At 45.1% G+C, this 18,941-nt stretch overlaps 1 protein-coding gene across 5 annotated transcripts in view; it reads left to right on the top strand.

Moving 5' to 3' along the window:
* The window catches only part of CSMD2 (CUB and Sushi multiple domains 2), a 697,019-nt gene that overhangs the window by 446,944 nt on the left and 231,134 nt on the right, over window positions 1-18,941 (top strand). For all 5 annotated transcript variants that reach the window (XM_070468425.1, XM_070468426.1, XM_070468423.1 and 2 more), the window contains 2 exons: window positions 7,256-7,582; window positions 11,764-11,958. In XM_070468425.1, the coding sequence (XP_070324526.1) occupies window positions 7,256-7,582; window positions 11,764-11,958 (522 nt within the window). The remainder of the gene's footprint in view (window positions 1-7,255; window positions 7,583-11,763; window positions 11,959-18,941) is intronic.

Below are 18,941 nucleotides of genomic sequence, written 5' to 3' on the forward strand. Positions count from 1 at the left end.
CCCTCCAAACTCATCCATCCATAGAATTCTCCAGGCAAGAATATTGGAGTGAATTCCTGTCTCCTTCTCTGAGGGGATCTTCCCAACCTAGGGATTGAACTCCTGCCTTAGCAGGAGTACCACTGTACCACTGTACCACCTGGGAAGCCTGGTGATTTTTGAGATCCAAAAAGGTTTCATCTCTGTAAGTTAAAATACTATTTCCTAACTTTAGTATAATGCTAAGAAACTCCTGCCCCATGTCTGAGATTATGCGAATATTCCTTATATTTTCTTCTGGTATTTCTGTTGTATACTGAGTGAAATGTCGATTTATTTTTTCCACAACTGGTTAGCCATTTGTCCAAGACTCCCTTATTAATCAAGCAACATTTACCCTGCTAATTAAAAAAGTCTCCTTTATCATACACTACATTTTTGGATGTCTGTGTCCATTCCTGAACTTTCTTTTTTTTTCTTTGGTTTTTACCGATTTCTCTTTTGATAACAATACAGATGTTGTTATTACAGCTTTATAGTATGTTTCAATATCTGAGTTGACAAACCTCCCTGCCAGTGGGAAAAATAGGTATTATGGTTGAAAGCTTGGGCTCTAGAACGGGCTTTCCTGAGTTTACAGCCCAGCTACATCACTTACATGCGTTGTGACGGTGGGCAGGTTACTTGAACACCCAGACTTGGCTTCTACATCTCTAAAATGGGGATAATAATAATATTCATCTTAGAGGGTCACTGTGAAGCTTGGTGGGTCAAGACATATGTCTTGGAATGCCAGCTAGCACCTCATATGCTATTTTTTCCTTTTCTCTCTCAAGAAGTGATTGAATCTTTTTACCTATTTATTCCAACAGATCGATCACTCCAGAAAAAATTTTAATGTAGATCTTGCCTGGAATTGCATTAAATTTTGCCTGGAATTATGCTACATTTATACAATGATTTGAAGATAATTTTTATCTTAACATGGCTTCCCTGGTGGCTCAGATGGTAAAGAGTCTGCCTGCAGTGCAGGAGACCTGGGTTCAATCCCTGGGTTGGGAAGATCCCCTGGAGAAGAGAATGGCAACCCACTCCAGTATTCTTGCTTGGAGAATCCCATTAGCAGAGGAGCCTGGCAAGCTATAGTCCATGGGGTCACAAAGAGTCAGACACTATTGAGCAACTAACACTTTATCTTAACAATATGAACTCGTCACCCAGGAAAAAGTTTGTCTCATTTTTTTAGTTTTCTTTTCTGCCTATCAATAAAGGCTTGTTGATTATAGCTCATGTTTGTTTAGTGTTTTAGGGCTGAATTTGATTTGATAGCACTTTACATATAGGATTATGTTTGCACTGTGGATGTATTGATGTGTGAGTGGGTGAGTGTGAACATGTATATCACATACTATCTTATGGGAATATTTGTGTCAGGATTAATTAAATAGCATGGCTACTACAGTTTGGTTAACACTTAAAAGTTCTGGGCCTAAAACTACCTACTCCCTAAATATTTTTCAGTCTCCTCAGGTTTTTCTCTTCACACAATTTTTGTAATTTAAAATTTCCTAGGGAATTCTGCATTTTGTGAATATTTCAATTTTATTAGTTTGTTGTACATACTATTCTTTTATAATTGGCATATCTCCTTAATTTTATTATCCTGTCTCTACGTATATATATCTTCTCTCTTTATTTCTTGAGTACCCCAATGAGAAGTTTTTCTTTTACTGGTCTCTTCAGTTCACTTTTCTCTGCTTTTATCTTTATTTATTCTCTCTTCTATCCTTAATCTTGTTTGGCTATTCTCTTTGTTATGTTTTTAGTTTGAGTGTTCATTTCACTTATTTCTTTTTTATTTAATAATGAATAAGGCTATTAATTTTCCCTTAAATACAGCTTTGGCCTCATATCATTATCATTATTGTAAGTAATCTGTGTTGACTGATAGCCTTTGTTTCCTCTTTGAACTCAAGAACTTACTTAGGAAAGGATTTTATAGATTTTCAGCTGACTAGGAATTTTTCTTTAGTCTTTTATTACTGATGTCTAGTTTATTTGCTCTGTGAATAGACAATGTGTCCTAACAGTTTTTGCTTTGTAGAGGCGCTTACAGAGAGTTCTTTGTATCCCATATAGAGTCCGTTTCTGTAACATTCCATGGGCACTTGTGAAGGAGATTCTGTTCCCTGTTTGCAGGTTACAAAGCTTCATACAGCATATACCCACTCGTAGTATTCTACAGATCTTTTTTATCTTTATTTACTTTTGACATCAGGTTAGTATTTTTTATCCAACTCTTATATTTTCTGAAATAGTTTATTTTGTCTGTTTCAGTGCTTTGGGCCAAATGGATCATAACTGTCATATCTTCATTTTGGAATATGAACATCATCCATTTTTTAAATGTCATCTTTGGATTTTCGCTTTTGTCTTGCCTCATTGGGTCTCTAGTAATTGAATTATCATTTTGAAAGCGCTGAAACTAGCAGTGACAACACCGAAAGAAAAGAGAGTAAAAGAGCATTTTTCAGCAAAACTTCTTTTCCTCAAGATCCTATTAAATAATAATCCAATATTAAGCATAGAAATGATGCATCCAGTTGCTAATGAGTTTTCCACCTTTATTATTTTTCAAAAGTCCAAACACTTTAAAGGCTTATTCAAGGCCAAGGTTCTTGAGCACAACCTGGTAACTGCTTCCAAGGGGAGAAGACACTTCGTGTCCCTTCTTTACCTGGGTGGTTGACAGTAATGAGATCCAATCACCATATGTTTTTTTATCCTCATTTGGGACACTGAGAAGCAAATTCTCCAAGAGAAGCCTTCTGATGTAACATGTAAACCTAATTTTCCAGAGTGAGAGAGATTAGAGCTTTGTTGAACACTGCGCACTCCTTTTTCCTGCCTTCATTGCAACAAGTCTGAGTTATCCCTTGGGATAGAAGACTGAGCTTTACAGGACCAAGTTTCTCTTCTATTTGTCCCCTCTTTTTGTCAGTTTATCACCTCTGTCTCTCTAGGTGCAAAAGGAAATGTTTTGAAAGCTACTCAGGGGTCTCTTGGCCTGAAAAACAAAAAGGGATCATTAAGAGTCTGTTGTGATATTATAACACCCAAGGGTCTCTACTACTATTAAAACTAATTTTTTATACTTTGCATTTTCCTTCACCAGTAGTTCTCAAACCCTGGCTGCACCTTAGGATTACCCAGGGAGCTTTTGGAACCTGTGTTATACTGGGTGCATACCACCAAATAAACAGGATTCCCTGGGGCCTGAGCATTGGTAGATTGTAACACTCTTCTAATCCAAAGTCTGAACTATCTCGGCCCTTTTCCTTATTTTTGACTATTCTGAGTCTCTTTAAAGTGTATCTTTTCCCAAAATGAGGGTTATATTTTTCTAAGATAGATTAACCTGTATATTTTTATTTTCATAAATGATATTTTGCCTTTTCCCCCCTTTTTTAGCATCTTACTTTACATTTTTACTCTTTATGATTCCTTGTTGTTTCCTTTGAATTCCATTTTTTTTTTGCTAAATTGACTGCTTTGCTTTTTCCCCTTTGGTAATTTTGAAGATAAGCTACTTTATAGTCTATTACTAATTACACTTAACATCTTTAAAGACACGCTCTAACCTATATTTCTCTAATTAACCACAGAAACCATATAACAGAACTTCTTGCAAAATGAGAAAATTAGCATATCGCCTTGCTTCAAACTTTATACTTTACATCAGAATAATCTGCATTACTTTACCCTGGGGTTTGGGCAGGAATAATATCTTTTATGTTTTCTTCCAACAAATATTTGCTACACTTGCATTCTCTTTTCTAACTATGTTTATAGCAATTATTTAGATTATTTACTATATGGTTTATTTGCTTATTGCCTTTTTTTTTTCATTTTTTATTAACCATAACTTTCGCATACTTGAGTTCTGCATTTTGATTCATCTCTTGGTTGGGTAGAAAACATCTTCAAGTGTTTTTTTTTTTTTTAATGTTATATGGATAATATACTTTTTCAAGGTCTTTGACACTGGAAGCAGTTTCTGTTGTCTTTGCTGTTTAACAATTTGGCTTGGTCATACCCTTTTCTACTCTAAATTATTTAGGAACAGATCTGCACTGTGTCTAACAGAAATGTGTTGAGGATCATGGCATAGTATTTTTTCCTTGTTTCCAGAGCTGACACAGGTATCCGCTCTACAGAATTTGCTCAGTTCTTTTGGTTGGGACTTGGAACAGGATCAGTATATGAGGCATATATACACACGTCACCATCTTTTCAGAAGGAAGGTTGTTGTTTAGTTGCTCAGTCATCTGACTCTTGCGACTGCATGGGCTTGTAGCCCACCAGGCTGCTCTGTCAATGGAATATCCCAGGCAAGAATACTGAAGTAGGTTGCCATTTTCTTCTCCAGGGGATTTTCCCAATGCAGGGATCAAACCCGCATCTCCTGCTTGGCAGGTGGATTCTTTACCACTGAGCCACCTAGGAAGCCCATTTCTAGATGATGTTGACCATTAAATACTCATTGATTCATTCAGCAAATATTGACTGAGCACCGATAATGTACCAGCCATTGTGGCAGCCATGGGGATCCAGAGGAATCAAACAGACAAGATTTCTGCACTCGTGGAGTACAGATGTGTGTGTTGGGGAGAGGGAAGGACAAAGCATCAAGAAACTAGTCAACAAGATAATTTTAAAGAGTGATAGGGAGAGCTACCATATATAGCTGCTCAAAATGGTGCCCCTGGAGATTTACAACTTGGCAACTCTGGATAAAGGGTATAAAGAAAATATGTGATAGAGTGATGGGGTGGGGATGGGGACTCAGCAGGCATTAATTAAATTCTCTGCAGCAAATCCATGTGTTCTCATGCTTTCAGTGCCTCTGAAATTGTAGAGTTTTTCTTTGCTTTTGGTCTACCCTGATGTTGTTCTACTAGTAGGCAAGCCATGTGGTTTTTACCGTCTGTCTTCAGGTAGTGGGCTCCATTGGTTTCATAGTCCTCATTATTTGTATTATGCACCCAGCTGGACTGCCACAAAGCTGTGGATGGGATAGCTGTGTTGGGGGACATCTGTGTCCAGCCTGGAGCTTCCAGTTCAGGGCTGATATAATGCTTGGGGTCAACAGATCATTAGCAGATTCTAAGAATACCCCCAAGGACTCATCTGTTAGATTTGTGAGCAATACTGTTCTCATACTGGGAGGCGGTGTTGCTGGGTGGCTAAGGGCTTGGCCCCTGGAGTCAGGTGGATTTGAACTAGCAAGGATTTGCATGGATTGGAACTTGCTGCTACCATCTACTGGCCATGTGAGCCTGGCAAGTTACCTAACTGTGAGCTGCAGGGTCTTTCATCTTCAAGTGGGGTTATGGCCTTCTCTCCCCGTGGTTCAAACTTTCTATACCTATAAAATACAGACATTACAGGCATGAGACTGAATGTGTCCTCGGGACCTGTTTCACTTTGCTAAATTGGATGGGAGGGCTTTGAGTAGCAGGTTGGAAAAGTAACACCCAGTACAGAAAAGGGAAAGGTGGGAAGAGTCAGGGAAAGGAAGGAGAAACTCAACAGAAGGAATCACCAGTTCCTTTGTTTTGCGGTGTTTGGGTTTTTTTTTGCAAACATGATTTTAATATTATTTTTCACTTTCACTTCATTTTAATTAATAAGTCAAATATCATACTTTAATTTCAATGTTATTAATATCCAACATCACTATAAATGTTACAAAGGCATTTAAATGTTTGTCCATATTAGTTTTTACCTTCTTTACACTTTATATGTTAAAAAGTGTTTCAATGACCCTATATCATTTTTGCAATCAGAAAAATCAAATATTGCTTTCACAGTGAAAAATATCACCCCCAAACCTTTCACCCTAATACAGTTTTTATCTGGGGGGCTCATGTCCAGTCTTTTCCCATATATATGTAAATATTTATTAGCTATAATCCAAGGTGTACATATAATTTTATGATGTACTGTTTGACTTTAAAATGTTTAACATTGTTCCTTCTACAGGATCTTATTTATCACTTTAATGATTGCATTCAAACCGCACCACATTAAAGGCTATAATTTACCTCACATTATTGGGCTGACATATAGGTTGTTCACAGTTTTTCCTCTATATTAAAATTATGTCACTGTAAACTTCTTTGTCCATGTGGCTCCTTTTCTTTTGAATTAATTCCTGGAGATTACGGAGTCAGAATATTTGAATAGTTTTGTGGCTGTTCATAAGAGTTCATTCACTCCCTTCCAGAAGAACTATATCAACTTTACTGTGCAACTGACAAAAAATACATATGGGTTTCCATGAAGCCTCAGCAATATGAGTTGTTCATTTTTTCCCCCTAGGGAAATGGACTGCGTTTTCACATTAATTCTATTTTCTCTCATATGAATCCTCTGAGCATATTCTTTGCTCATCTTGGTGATGTGCTTGCACAAATTACAAAAGCTCTAATTCAGTATTAAGAGTTGCTCTCTGGCATATTTCTTGCAATTTTTTTTCATGCTATTATTTTCCTTTTTAATATTGGTTTCATGTTTGTTTTTCTATTTATAACACTTTCCTTTGCCTCGGACTTACTCTCAGAGTCTGTTAGTTACGGGCATGACAAGGGTTTAAAATCAAGATTTTCAGAAGAGTCGATCCTTGGAAAGTAGGTGGGGCTTCAAGATAAGGTGCTGTTCCCTGTCTCTGCCAGTTTCTTCCAAAGCTCTGGTCTCTGAAAGATGGCGCCTGCCGGGCACCTTCTTAGCATAGTTTTGTAGCTTGCCAGTTGCCAGAATCCCCAGGGCACAATCATTTCCCCACCGAGAATGTTTACAGGACAGAAAGGGAGCGGCCCTGTCTCCACCCTAGTTAGCCCTCAGGGGATCACCACCAGCTAAGGGGAACCAGGCACTGGGACTCCACTTAAGCTTAAATGGTGGTTTTTCCCCAACACAAGGGACTGAGAGCAGGCAGACATGGCATGGGCTCACCGCAAGGGCAAGAAGGCCAGGAGGAGACCAACTCCTCCTTGCCCACAATGTGCCAGAGGGACCCTTCCCAGCAACGCACGCAGCGTGGAACCCAGCATGTCTCCTGCTAGAGCTCAGAGCCCAGCCAGTCCAGCCCTGCCCTCTGGTCACCTTTTCTCTCTATTGCTTTTAGACTAAGGACATGCCCCTCTGCCTGCCCTCGGTGGCCCGGGCACAGTTCCAGGGACACTCACTGACCTCCACGGCTCTTCTCTTGCAGTTTCCTGCTTCTTCAACTTCACCAGCCCCTCTGGGGTCGTCCTGTCACCCAACTACCCAGAGGACTACGGCAACCACCTCCACTGTGTCTGGCTCATCCTCGCCCGGCCCGAGAGCCGCATCCACTTGGCCTTCAATGACATCGACGTGGAACCTCAGTTTGACTTCCTGGTCATCAAGGATGGGGCCACGGCTGAGGCCCCCGTCCTGGGCACCTTCTCGGGGAACCAGCTCCCCTCCTCCATCACCAGCAGTGGCCACGTGGCCCGTCTCGAGTTCCAGACTGACCACTCCACGGGGAAGAGAGGCTTCAACATCACCTTTACCAGTGAGTCTGCCCTGTGGCCCCCACCCACTGTCCCTCTGGGGATGTCCATTGCAGTGGTGATGTGGGTGGACCAGTTCCAAGGACTGCAGAGCCAGGCGTGGGGCGCCAGCATGACAGGAAAAGCAGAAGGCACTCTTTTTTGTGGCTTCATGCACTTTTGAGCCTTTATTTCTAATAGATGTGCCATGTACTGTGAAAGGAGCCTGGGGCCCCATTTCTCCTCACCACCCTCCCTCTTCTAGAAGGCCCAGCTAGAAGCAAGAAGGGCCCAAGGGGGAGCAAGCCCCCGCCGTCCTCCCCTGGTTACTGACGCCTCTCTGCTGTGCTCCTCCAAGTCTTCGGACGCCTCCTTGCTGCCAACTTCACGTATCCCCCATGAGGCCGCTCACACTTTGCTTTGCCAATTCTTGTCCCCACAGTCAAATCAGAAACAAGGGTCTGGAGCAGTGTTTCTGTTTGGCTCTGAGACTCATTTGAGCCCACTTGAGGGGCATTTCCTTCTGGGCCCTCTCGGCCACAGTCCCAGAGTTGTCACCTCTGATTTTAACCCTGGGCCCCTTCTCTAGAAGCAAACTGAAGCAATGATTCTTGTCATTTCTGTGTCTCAGGGGGTTGTAGAGAGGGTCGGGGTGAAGGCAGAAGCTTGGACGCTGGAACAGCAAGCTGCCAAAGGTAGTAAGAGGTGCTGAGCAGGGTAGAATCAGCCACAGACCCAATGAACTTAGCCAACAGAATATTGTCAGATGGGGCTGAAGCTGGGTCCCCCTAAGCAGTTAACCAGATCCTTTCCCAGAGGTTGCTTATGAAATGCAAGTCCCCAAGTCAAGCCCTGCCCAGGCGCACAGCACACCCAGAGCTGGTCCCTTTGGCACTTCCTAATAGAACTTATCTCCACCCAGCCCCACTCCCATCCTTGCCATAGAGGTCTTGCTTCCTTGTCGCACCTGTCCCCAGGGTCTAGCTGAGCTGAAGATCATAGGTGCCAAGTGGGGGTCTTTGGAGACCCCAGATTCCAAGGGACCACCGAAGCTGGAATGCTTCTCTGGTGTTTCCCTCAACACCTTCCTCGGGACACTGGACTGGATTAGAAACAGTCCGTCTTCCCAGGGGCGCCCCGCCCAGGGCACTCTTCTTCCCATCACCTGTGAGCAGGAGGAAACAGCCCGGTCCTGTCTTCCCCAGTCTTCACAGTCTAGCACTGCAGCACTGGCTTCAGACAGTCTGTCCTCATCCCCACTTTCCCATGAGATCATGAGCTCTGGAAAGATGGGGATACATATTATTTCTCTCTCTCTCCCCTCTGCCCAGTGTGGGGTCTGGTAGGTCATGAGTATCAGTAAATGTTTATTGAGTGGAAAGATTCATGAATGGCTAAATGGCCTTTCCTCCCCTTGCTGGGAGTGAGAAGATGGGTAAGCGCTGTCCCAGGGAAGCCTGCTCATCCAGGATAGGGAGGACCAAGGACCCTACAGGTTCAGAGCAGTATGCGTACACTGATGGAGGACCAGGGGGAAAAAAAAAAGAATCTCATAGTCTCCAAGGAAAACCAAATCCTAGTAGGTCCCCACTCTCCAGGAGAGAAGCAAATGCTGAGCTCTTGGGAGAAAGAGGCAGAAAGCAGCAAAACTAACCTGAGGATCAAACTCTCACCCAGCATTCCTCTCTAATATTCCTCCACCGTGTAAAAGTGATACACATCCAATATGTCAATAGTCAAAAACAGGCCAGTTCAAGGAAGAAGTGCTGACCTCCACCTCAGATCCCCCTCACCCAAAGATGAACACTGTTACAAACATCAGATAATTTCCTGCGCATTTACACAGAGTTGGATTGTTGTTTTTCAGTTGCTAAGTTGTGTGTGACTCTTGGTGACCCTATGGACTGCAGCAGGCCAGGCTTCCCTGTCCTTCACTATTTCCCAGAGTTTGCTCAAACTCATGTCCATTGAGTCGGTGATGCTATCCAACCATCTCATCCTGTCGTCCCCTTCTCCTCCTATCCTCAGGCTTTTGCAGCATGAGAGTATTTTTCCAGTGAGTCGGCTCTTCATATCAGGTGGCCAAAGTATTTGAGTTTCAGCTTCAACATCAGTCCTTCCAATGAATATGCAGGGTTGATTTCATTTAGGATGGACTGGTTTGATTTCCTTACTGTCCGAGGGACAAAATCTTGGCCCCCATTCTAGCCCTGCTGAGTCAAAATGTCTAAGGAATGAGGCCCTAGAATCTACATTTTTTTACAGGCTTCTGAGATGATTCTGTTGCAGCTAGTGCAACCAGAGTCGTGGGCAAGTGTTCGGGAGCTAGTATAGTATCCCCCGCAAAATGCGTGTCTCCTTGGCCACGTCCCAGCCGACGATCATCTGGGCAGAGTTGGAATGTGCCCGGTGTCAGGAAGCTCCCCACCCCCAGACAGCATTCTCCACAGCTGGAGAGCTCTTGGGGCTTCCCTTCATGCTGACATGAAACCTTGTCTGTCCCTGTAACAAGGCTCAGAGATCCCGCTTCCACCCCCAGAGCTCCTTAGAGTAAACTGACCCTTCTTCCACGTGGAGTGTTTTGAACGCTGATGACAGTAACTGCTGTTTACTGAGCACCTACTCTGTGAGCATCCTGCAGGCATCACTCCTAGATCCACGACATCAGCTTCCTAGGTTAAGATTCATCCCCTTTCACCTGCCAGGAAGCTGAGATTGAAACAGGACACAGGTAAAACTGGGCAGTACTTAAATCTTTGACTTAGAGCATTTGCTCCAAGACATTGGAGATAGCTCCATATCCCTATGCAGTGTGTACATGTGTGTGTGTGTGTGAGAGAGAGAGAGAGACTGATAGGGTTTGAGTAGACAAATGCCTGGACTTATGGGCCCCAAGCACCACTTTTCTCCCCATCTCTTTTTTCTAAATGTCAGGGCAAGCTCATGGTCATAGTTCCTAATAAGCAAAGTTTGGGAGACAGAAGTCTAGGTTGACTTAAATTGCATTTCAGAGGGAAGGGGGACTGCATCAGGGCTCAGCAGGGATCTCATGGTTGTTTCCATGTCAGACGCTCCTGCAGCCCAGCCTCAGTAGGAAGGATCGCCAGGTTTGCCTCCAGCTAGATGATCTGACAGCTTCCGCGGCTGCTTCTGCCTCTGACTGTGCAAGTGTGTTTTGGTCCCTAGGGAATCTCAGAGGGCTCCTCACTGAGTTCTTTAAAACAGCCCATGCCCATGCAGCTGTGGAGCCTGGTCTTCACCGGAAAGCCACTGTCCTTAAAACAGCCAGGATGCAAATAGGGTGTAGCCTCAGACTTGACTATGAGAACTGGGCACCCCTGAGGGAGGAAGGTGGGGAACAGAAAGAAAGAAGGGAACCCAGACTTAGAGAGGACTCACCACCTGCCATGTGCTGCACCCAGCATTCTCCACTTGCAGATTCAAATCAACTTTCATGTTATTGCTATCTCAGAATGACCCGACCAGTGAAGTGTGATCTTGATTTCATAGGTCAGGAAACAGAGGCTCAGAAAGATGACATCAGTTGCCCAGAACCATGTAACTAATAAGAGGGAGAACTGGATTAAACCCACAAGCATTCTGACTCTTTCCTCTCCACCCGCCAACTGTATGATCAACCACGTGGGCAGAATGAGAGGCGGCCTGAGGCAAGAAGGTGAAGGGAGTGGCTTCAGACAGGGTCGACCCCGCAGCAGGTGCTTTATGGTACTCCACGTCTGTTACTGTCACAGGATTGGGAGTCCAGCTCACCTGCAACATAAGTGATCCCCTAACTCTCTGAAGTTAGGGACACACAGAATGGATTTGACATTGAGGACACAGACCTACTCCTTTACCATGCTGAGCCTCAGTTTCTTCATCTATAAAGTGGGGTAATAATACCTCTTTCATGGAATCGATATTTGATGTTGATGAGCTGACAGGACAAACAGTCAGCTGCCTGACCTATAAATGTGCTTTAGAATGAAGTTGGACTAGGTGCTCGGGAAGGAAGGACATCAAGTTCAACAAGACCTGCTTTACACCCATTGTGGTCTAGGGCAGGCAGCTCTCCCCGCAGCATGCCAGGCTCTTGGGGGAGCAGGGGAAATCTAGGGTTGACCTTCATAATGAAGCTTCTTTTGGGGGAGTCCATCTGCACACCAGCTCTGTCTAATCACATCCTTGACCTTCCTCCGCACAGCCTTCCGACACAATGAGTGCCCCGATCCTGGCGTCCCCGTGAACGGCAAGCGGTTCGGTGACAGCCTCCAGCTGGGCAGCTCCATCTCTTTTCTCTGCGATGAAGGCTTCCTCGGGACTCAGGGCTCGGAGACCATCACCTGTGTCCTGAAGGAGGGCAGTGTGGTCTGGAACAGCGCGGTGCTACGGTGCGAAGGTGCGTGCCTGCGGACGGGCGGGGGGCCGGGGGGTGGGGACGGAGCTGTCAGCCGGAGATGCTGAGGAGGGGGCCCGAGCAGCCCGAACCTTGGCGGTCCTTCTCTCCCAGGACTGGGACCACCCTCTCACCTTCACCCTGAAATGGCCAAGTGTCTATAAAACAGTATTGCACAGAATTTGAGTTATAACCAGATATTAAACTGGAGAAACGCTGGATCTGGATTGTCAGGCATCGAAAAACACCTCTTCTTTCAACTGGGAGTGCTCTCAATGTCACAGCTGTTAGGAGCCCTGCTCACAGCTCCCACCCAGGGAGTGCCATCAGCCTGAAGCAGTGCTGGCAGTGCTGTGAGTCTGCGTGTCTTTCAAAATGCCTGCCACTCTTTCCGTCTCCACACGCTAATTTCCCCCAATTCCCTGGGACATCTCCCAGGCTTGGCCTTGGTGCCCCTGTTAAACACTGCCTTGATATCCTTGCAGTCAATCTCCAGGAGACTAGGGACAGACAAGTCAGAAAAAAAAAAAAAAGAGAGAGATCAGCCATCTGGTCTACCCAGTTTCAGTTATGGAACACACAAAGCTTCTTGAGGGCAGGAATTATGTCAGACTTGTGCACCAAGCATAATGCCTGGCACAGAACAGGCCCTTGATAAATACTTGTGGGCAACAGATGAAAAGTGCGTCTCCCACCCTTGAAGGCAGTGATGGTGTCCAAGGAGGCAGGGGCTGTGGCCCCTTCCTTCTGGGAGCCAGAAAGCTTCCTCCGCTCATCTCACGTGATGGACAGAGGGTGAGACCTAAGGGATCTCTCCATACCCAGTCCCCAGACCCAACTCTGAGCACCCCAGCCAGCAAGAGGGAAGGTCAGGAGCCCGAAGAATGGGGCCTTAAAGGGAGCACAGCCCCAGAGCTGACGGGCTGGGGGAGGGGGAAGGGAGATCATCAAGAGCACAGAGTCTGTGGCAGAGAGTCTGCCATCAAGGCGGGGGCCTTCGGGTCAGAAGGACCTGGGCTGGAATCATGGCAAGTTTCCTTTTCCCTCTGAATCTCTGGGTTGTTTTTTTTTTCAGCTGGAAAAGTGGGGAGATAATAAAATGCACATGTAAAGGCTGAGCTCCTCTCGTGAGTGCTGGCCTTGCTCTTGCTGGTCGGTAAGCTCCGTGGGGTTAGGGTGCCTTCCTCGGCCTTGTATCCCCACAGCTGGCTTATGGTTTGACACCCACTAAGTGCTCGGTCAACGCTAGCTGATGAATCACTGAATGAATGAATGAGTGAATGACCTTTTAACTCAGCCAGAGCCTCCCTGATGGCCTCCAGAGCCCTGACTCTCATCAGGCTGCCTTGTATCTTCTCCCTGCAACTTACCCGCTGAGTCGCCCAGGGGGGCCAGTGACTTGACTTCTCTGTGCCTCACTTGCTTCATCTGTGAAGTGCAATTAAGAAGGGGAGTCCCCTCCCAGGGTGGTCGTGAGCAGAGAGGCAGTGCTCCGTCAGTGTTGGCAGCAAGCGTGATTTCCACCTGATATTAACCATCTCTTCACCGGGCCCATTAGCATAGCATCCTACTTTGGGGATCATGTGGTAGGTTCATCCTTCCATGTGCCTGTCCCATTCATGACACAGACAGGTGCCGTCCTGCCCTCACAGCCCCACAGCCCCATCCACACCACCCCCTCTGCCATTTTACCTAGCGAGTGAGCTCTTTTGGAAACAGCATAAGCTTTGGTGTCAGAGAAGCATGAAACTCCTCTCTTCACCCCCTCCCAGCTGTGGACCTGGTGGGTTGGGTAACTCCTTCCCTGGCAACAGGGGGATAAACACGAGTGTCTGATGGTGGTGTCTGGGGACTAGACAGAGCCCAGGGTCTGGGGGCTCGTTGGTCTGGGGCTCACCTTCCCTTTAGGCTGGGCCCCTCATTCTCCCTCGTGCGCCTCAACCTCCTCTCTTTAATTTTCCTCCTGGTCTGTCTCGTCCAGGACATCTTCCCTGCTGTCTCCTGCTCACCTGGTCTCTCTTTTCTCCTGGTTCTCTTGTTTCTCTTGAGCCAGCAGCAGACAACTCTATCAGACACTGGACCTCACCATGACTACATTTTCTTTACTGGTCCCCTGGGGCTTGGTCCTCTTTCCCTACCAAGACTGTGGGAGTTCTGGGGCAGAAGCCCAGACCCCAGTACCCCGGACCTGTGGGGGCTCAGTCCCAGTGGGGCTGACCCCCCTGAGAGGCATCCTCTTCTCCACCACCCACCCTCCTGAATCAGCTGCTCCTAGACCACAGTTCTGCCAGAGCAGTGCACTACTCCAGACCATGAGTGAATGCCCAAAAGAACTCGACCTTCGTTCATGGACCTTAACGTGGACCACTGTTTCATAGGCAGAGTCTTAATTTTGTTCATTCTGTCCCTAGGGAGGGAATCACTTAAGGTGGGGGACAGTGGGCAACCAGAAATAAGGGGCAGTCTGGTAGAAAGAGGCCGACTTGGCGCCAGGGAGAGTCTGCCCACTCTTCCTAGAATTATGGGCATTTGATGCCAACCTGGTTTTCGGGGACCTGGGGAGCAGCAGATCAGAGGGCCAGAGTGAGAGCCGGACACCACCTAGGTTGGCCAAGTCTGGACTTGAAACCGTAGAGCACGCGGGGTAAGAAGCCCCTGGAATCTGGCCCTCCTTGGCCCTTTTCCCTCCTGTGTTGAGTCTTGGAAGAACCCTGCTTTGTAATCAGCATCTTTTTGTCTTTCCATTTTTTCTAGTTTTGTTTTTGATTAAGTATCCCCACCTTGTGGACAATTAAATGCGGAAGCTAATGGTCTTTTAAGAAGTCTTAATATATGCTGAGAGCCTCTTAGCTTTTGAGAGGCTGTAATAGGACAAGGGAGAAAATGGCTTCTTCTCCTAAATTTAGAAAGAAGGATGATCATCTGGCTGATATAAAGCAGAAGTCAGTCTGCAAACTTTTTCTTAAAGGGCCAGCTAGGACGTGTTTTCAGCTTTGAGGGCCCTAAGGTCTCAGCTCAACTCTGCCATCATTATGGGAAAGCAGCTTTGGCAAAACAGAAATGAGGGGGTCGGCTATGATCCCTGGGCTGTCGTTTGCTGACCCCTGATCTACAGAACAGAGGACATAAGGGATCTGTGTGTTTAAAATCAGAAATTTCCTAGGAAAGACTTCCAAGTAGTGAAGCAGCTACAAAGGACCGCCTGGTTCTCACCCCCACGCTCATCTCTTCCTCTCTCTTTTAAGGAGGGACCGAATTGTACATCACTATGATAGGTGTCCAAAAGTATCACCTCATATCGGCCATGTACCAGTCTAGGAAGTAGGTGTTGTAATGGTCCCATTAAAGCACAAAGAAGCTAAGTCACTTGCCCAGGGTCCTTCCAGCTTGTAAATGACAGAACCAGACTCCAAATCCAGGTTCTTGGCTACCCCATTACTGTATTTTTCTTGAATTATATCACTAGAGAGAATATAATTTCAAACTTGTTTGTCAAAGACTTAAAAGCATCTACAAATCGGATGAAAAGCAGATTTTCTGCTTTCCATGTCCCAGTAGAAAATTAAAACAAAAGGAAACATATTGCCTATCGCAAAAGACAAAGAAAACAAGACACCACATGGAAGCGTTAGAAATTGACAGCATTAAACAAAATGACAGCGGTAGGACAAACATATCAGTTACGATAATAAAGGTAATTAAACTCCCTATTAGAAGACAAAGACTCTCAAACTGGGTTTTAAAAAATATGCTATTTAAAAGAAATACACGGGGGGAAAGGAGATAAATTACCTGCAGTAAGTATGTATTTTCATGTTTAAATTCATACTTGATGGTTGTAAAAAAAATTCAAATGATACACGAGTGCAATAAAGTTAAAGTGGAAATATTCATTTCCTAGGCCCACATCCCAGAGAAAAATAGCCTGTTAGTTCTATGTAGACATGTCTACATTTTTTTTCTATCTATATGTAAAATTAATGTGTTAATTTTATACTTTAAAAAAAGTCTTGTAAAAAAAGAAAAATCCGTTCTCCCCACTCCCTCAAGAGGGGCTAAGTGATGGTGGTAAGTCATTTGGGCCTCTAAGGAAGGAGGGTAGTTACTGAGTTTCTAACATTGTTTCATTAAATCTTCTTGTCACTCTTGTTGAGAGGATTATCATTCTCTATGAATGAGAAACCTGGACACCAGCAAGGTGAACTGACTTGCCTGAGATCACCCAGCTAGTAATAATTGAGCACTTATTATGTGCTAAATACTAGGCCAGGTGCTTTACAAACACTGTTCTATTACATCCTCCAGGACAACCCCGCAGGGGAGGTACTGTTAGGATCCTTGCTTCAACGCTGAGGAATCTGAAGCACAGAATGGGCACGGAACTTGCCCAAGGTCACACAGCTCAGTGAACGGAAGGATTAGAATTCAAGTCCAGACATTTTGATACCAGAGCGATCGCTTTGAACCACCAAATGCAGTCTGTTTGACTCCAGAGTTCGCTCTCCTTTTGTTAGACCACAGAATGGTGGGGGATGAGCGGTGAGGGATTCAGGGGGCCGTGGGGAGACGGGGTTGGAGGGAATAGAGAGGAAAAGCCTTCCACGGCTTCTAGACAGTCACGCTGAGGCCCCTGTGAGGGCAGTGCTCAGGGTGGGCCTTCTCGTGTCCACCTGCAGTGGTTAGAGACGCAGGCTCTGGAGCCAGACTTCCCGGGTTTAAATCCTGGCTCTGCTGCTTCTCTGCTCTGTGTTTCTAGACTAGTTACCTAAGCCCTCTGTTTCTGTTTCCTCAACTTGGAAATGAGGCTAAGACCAGCACCCACCCTAAATTCTGCTGCGAGGGTGAACACCCAGGAAGAACACACACATCAGTTAGTGGCTGGTGCCCTGTGCGGGCTCAGTGAGCCTGAGTTTCCGGGGTCACCCTACTCCATCCCCATCCCAGATGCACTTTGCCTTGGAGCATCTGAGGTCAGGACAGGTGGCGCCTCCCTTCCAGGGGACACTCATCAGAAGCCCGGTGTGTTAGCCATCTCGTGCTGCCATAACAACATACCACAAGCTAGGTGATGTAAACAACACAAATGTGTTTTCTCACGGTTCTGGATGCTGGAAGTCCAAGATCAAGGGACCAGCAGGGCTGGCCGCTTCCTCCCAGCTCCTGTCTCCTCAGCTAGCAGATGGCTGCCGTCTTGCTGTGTCCTCATGCGGCCTTTTTCTCTGTGTACGTGCACTCCTGATGTCTCTTCTTCTTCTAAGGACAGCAGTCCTTTTGGATTAGGGCCCAACCTTGTGACCTCATTTCACCGTCATTGTGTCCTTCTAGTCCCATCTCCAAAACAAGTCACATGGGAGTTAAGGTTTCAGCCTATGACTTTGCAGGGTCATAATGCGGTATTTTATTCCTTCCATCCAGGATTTATTGAGCACCTACTCTGGGCACTGGGATAAGGCACTGGGTCCCTCTTATTGCTGAGTTCTTCTCCCTGTTCAAGGCAGGACCCTCTCCTCTTTTTTTCCTGTCTTTTCCTTGTATGCATGTGTGTGTGCCTATGTGCCTGTCCTTCTTTTCAGCCTAACCTTTTGTTAAAAGGAAGAAAGGATCTCTTCCTTCTTTTTAAGCTTTATTTTATTTATTTGGCTGCATTGAATCTTAGTTACAGCACGCAGGATCTTGGTTGCATAATACAGGATCTTTTCGATGAGGCGCACAGACTCTCTAGTTGTGGTGCTCAGGCATGGTAGTTGCCGTGCCTGGGTTTCGCTGCTATGTAGCATGTGGTATCTTAGTTCCCTGGCCAGGGATCAAACCTGTATCCCCTCATTGCTAGGAGGATTGCTCACCATTGGGAAACCAGGGAAGTCATCAGCCTGACATTTTTAATGGAAATTTTCAAACACAGAGAATAGTATAGTGAACCCCATGTGCCCATAACCCAGCTGCAGCAATTATAAACTCATGGCCTATTTCATTTCATTCATCTGCCGGCGTTACCAGTATCTCCCATCATTACCCTCCTCTGGGATTATTGTGAAGCAAATTTCAGGCATTAATGTGTAATCATCAACATTTTTGTGTGTATCTCTAATAGATGAAAAGAACACTCTAAAATAGAACTTCAATACTATTATCTTTAACAGTATGAAGATAGTTATTTAATACAATCAAGTTTCCTTGATTCTCTATCTAATCCTTTCTTTCATAGTATTTTTTTTTAAGTCAGAACCCTGGTGAGGTTTATACATTACAATTGGCTGATAGGTCTCAAGTCCTCTGTAGGTGTCAGCCCCACTCCCTTGAGATATTTTTGTTGAGGAAGCCAGTTTGTTTACCCTGAGGAGTCTCCTGCAGTCTGAATTCTGGCGATTACACCCCTAGGAGATTGTTTAACATGATCCTCTCCCTCTCTTACATTTCCTTTAGTTGGCAGTAAGATCTAGAAGTCTAATCAGATTCAGGTTCTGGTTTTTGGCCAAAATGTTTTATAAGCAGAGCTCTGTGCCTCCATCAGAGGCATGTAATGTCTAGTTGTTACTCTTTGGGTGATATTATTAATACGAGCCATCAACAATCATAGCCTAGAGATTACAAAATAGTAGCATTCTGTCTCTTCTTTTATATGCTGAAACACTTAGAGAAAACTTGCCCCCAACAACTATTTGGTTACCCTGAGGTATAGTTGATAAAGGAAAGACAGGAGAAATACTTAATTATTTTCCTTTATTTACCACTTTAATCTTAATGAGTTGACTCTAGCATCTTCCTAAATTGAAAAAATTTTAATATCATTACAATCCAAAGGACTTAAACATACTGTATGCATTTAAATCCACTGCAGTTATTACTCTGCTCAACACTCAAATCGTCCCGTTGGCCAGAGGGAGCCTTTTGAAATTGGCCCAAACTCATCTTGTACATTTTCTGTCCCTGACCTAAAATCAGCTCTTTCTCTGAGGAGTCCTGGTTCCTTTTAGTGAGAAATGATA

This window comes from Odocoileus virginianus, chromosome 5 (genome assembly GCF_023699985.2).
Source record: "Odocoileus virginianus isolate 20LAN1187 ecotype Illinois chromosome 5, Ovbor_1.2, whole genome shotgun sequence".
Lineage (NCBI taxonomy): Eukaryota > Metazoa > Chordata > Mammalia > Artiodactyla > Cervidae > Odocoileus > Odocoileus virginianus.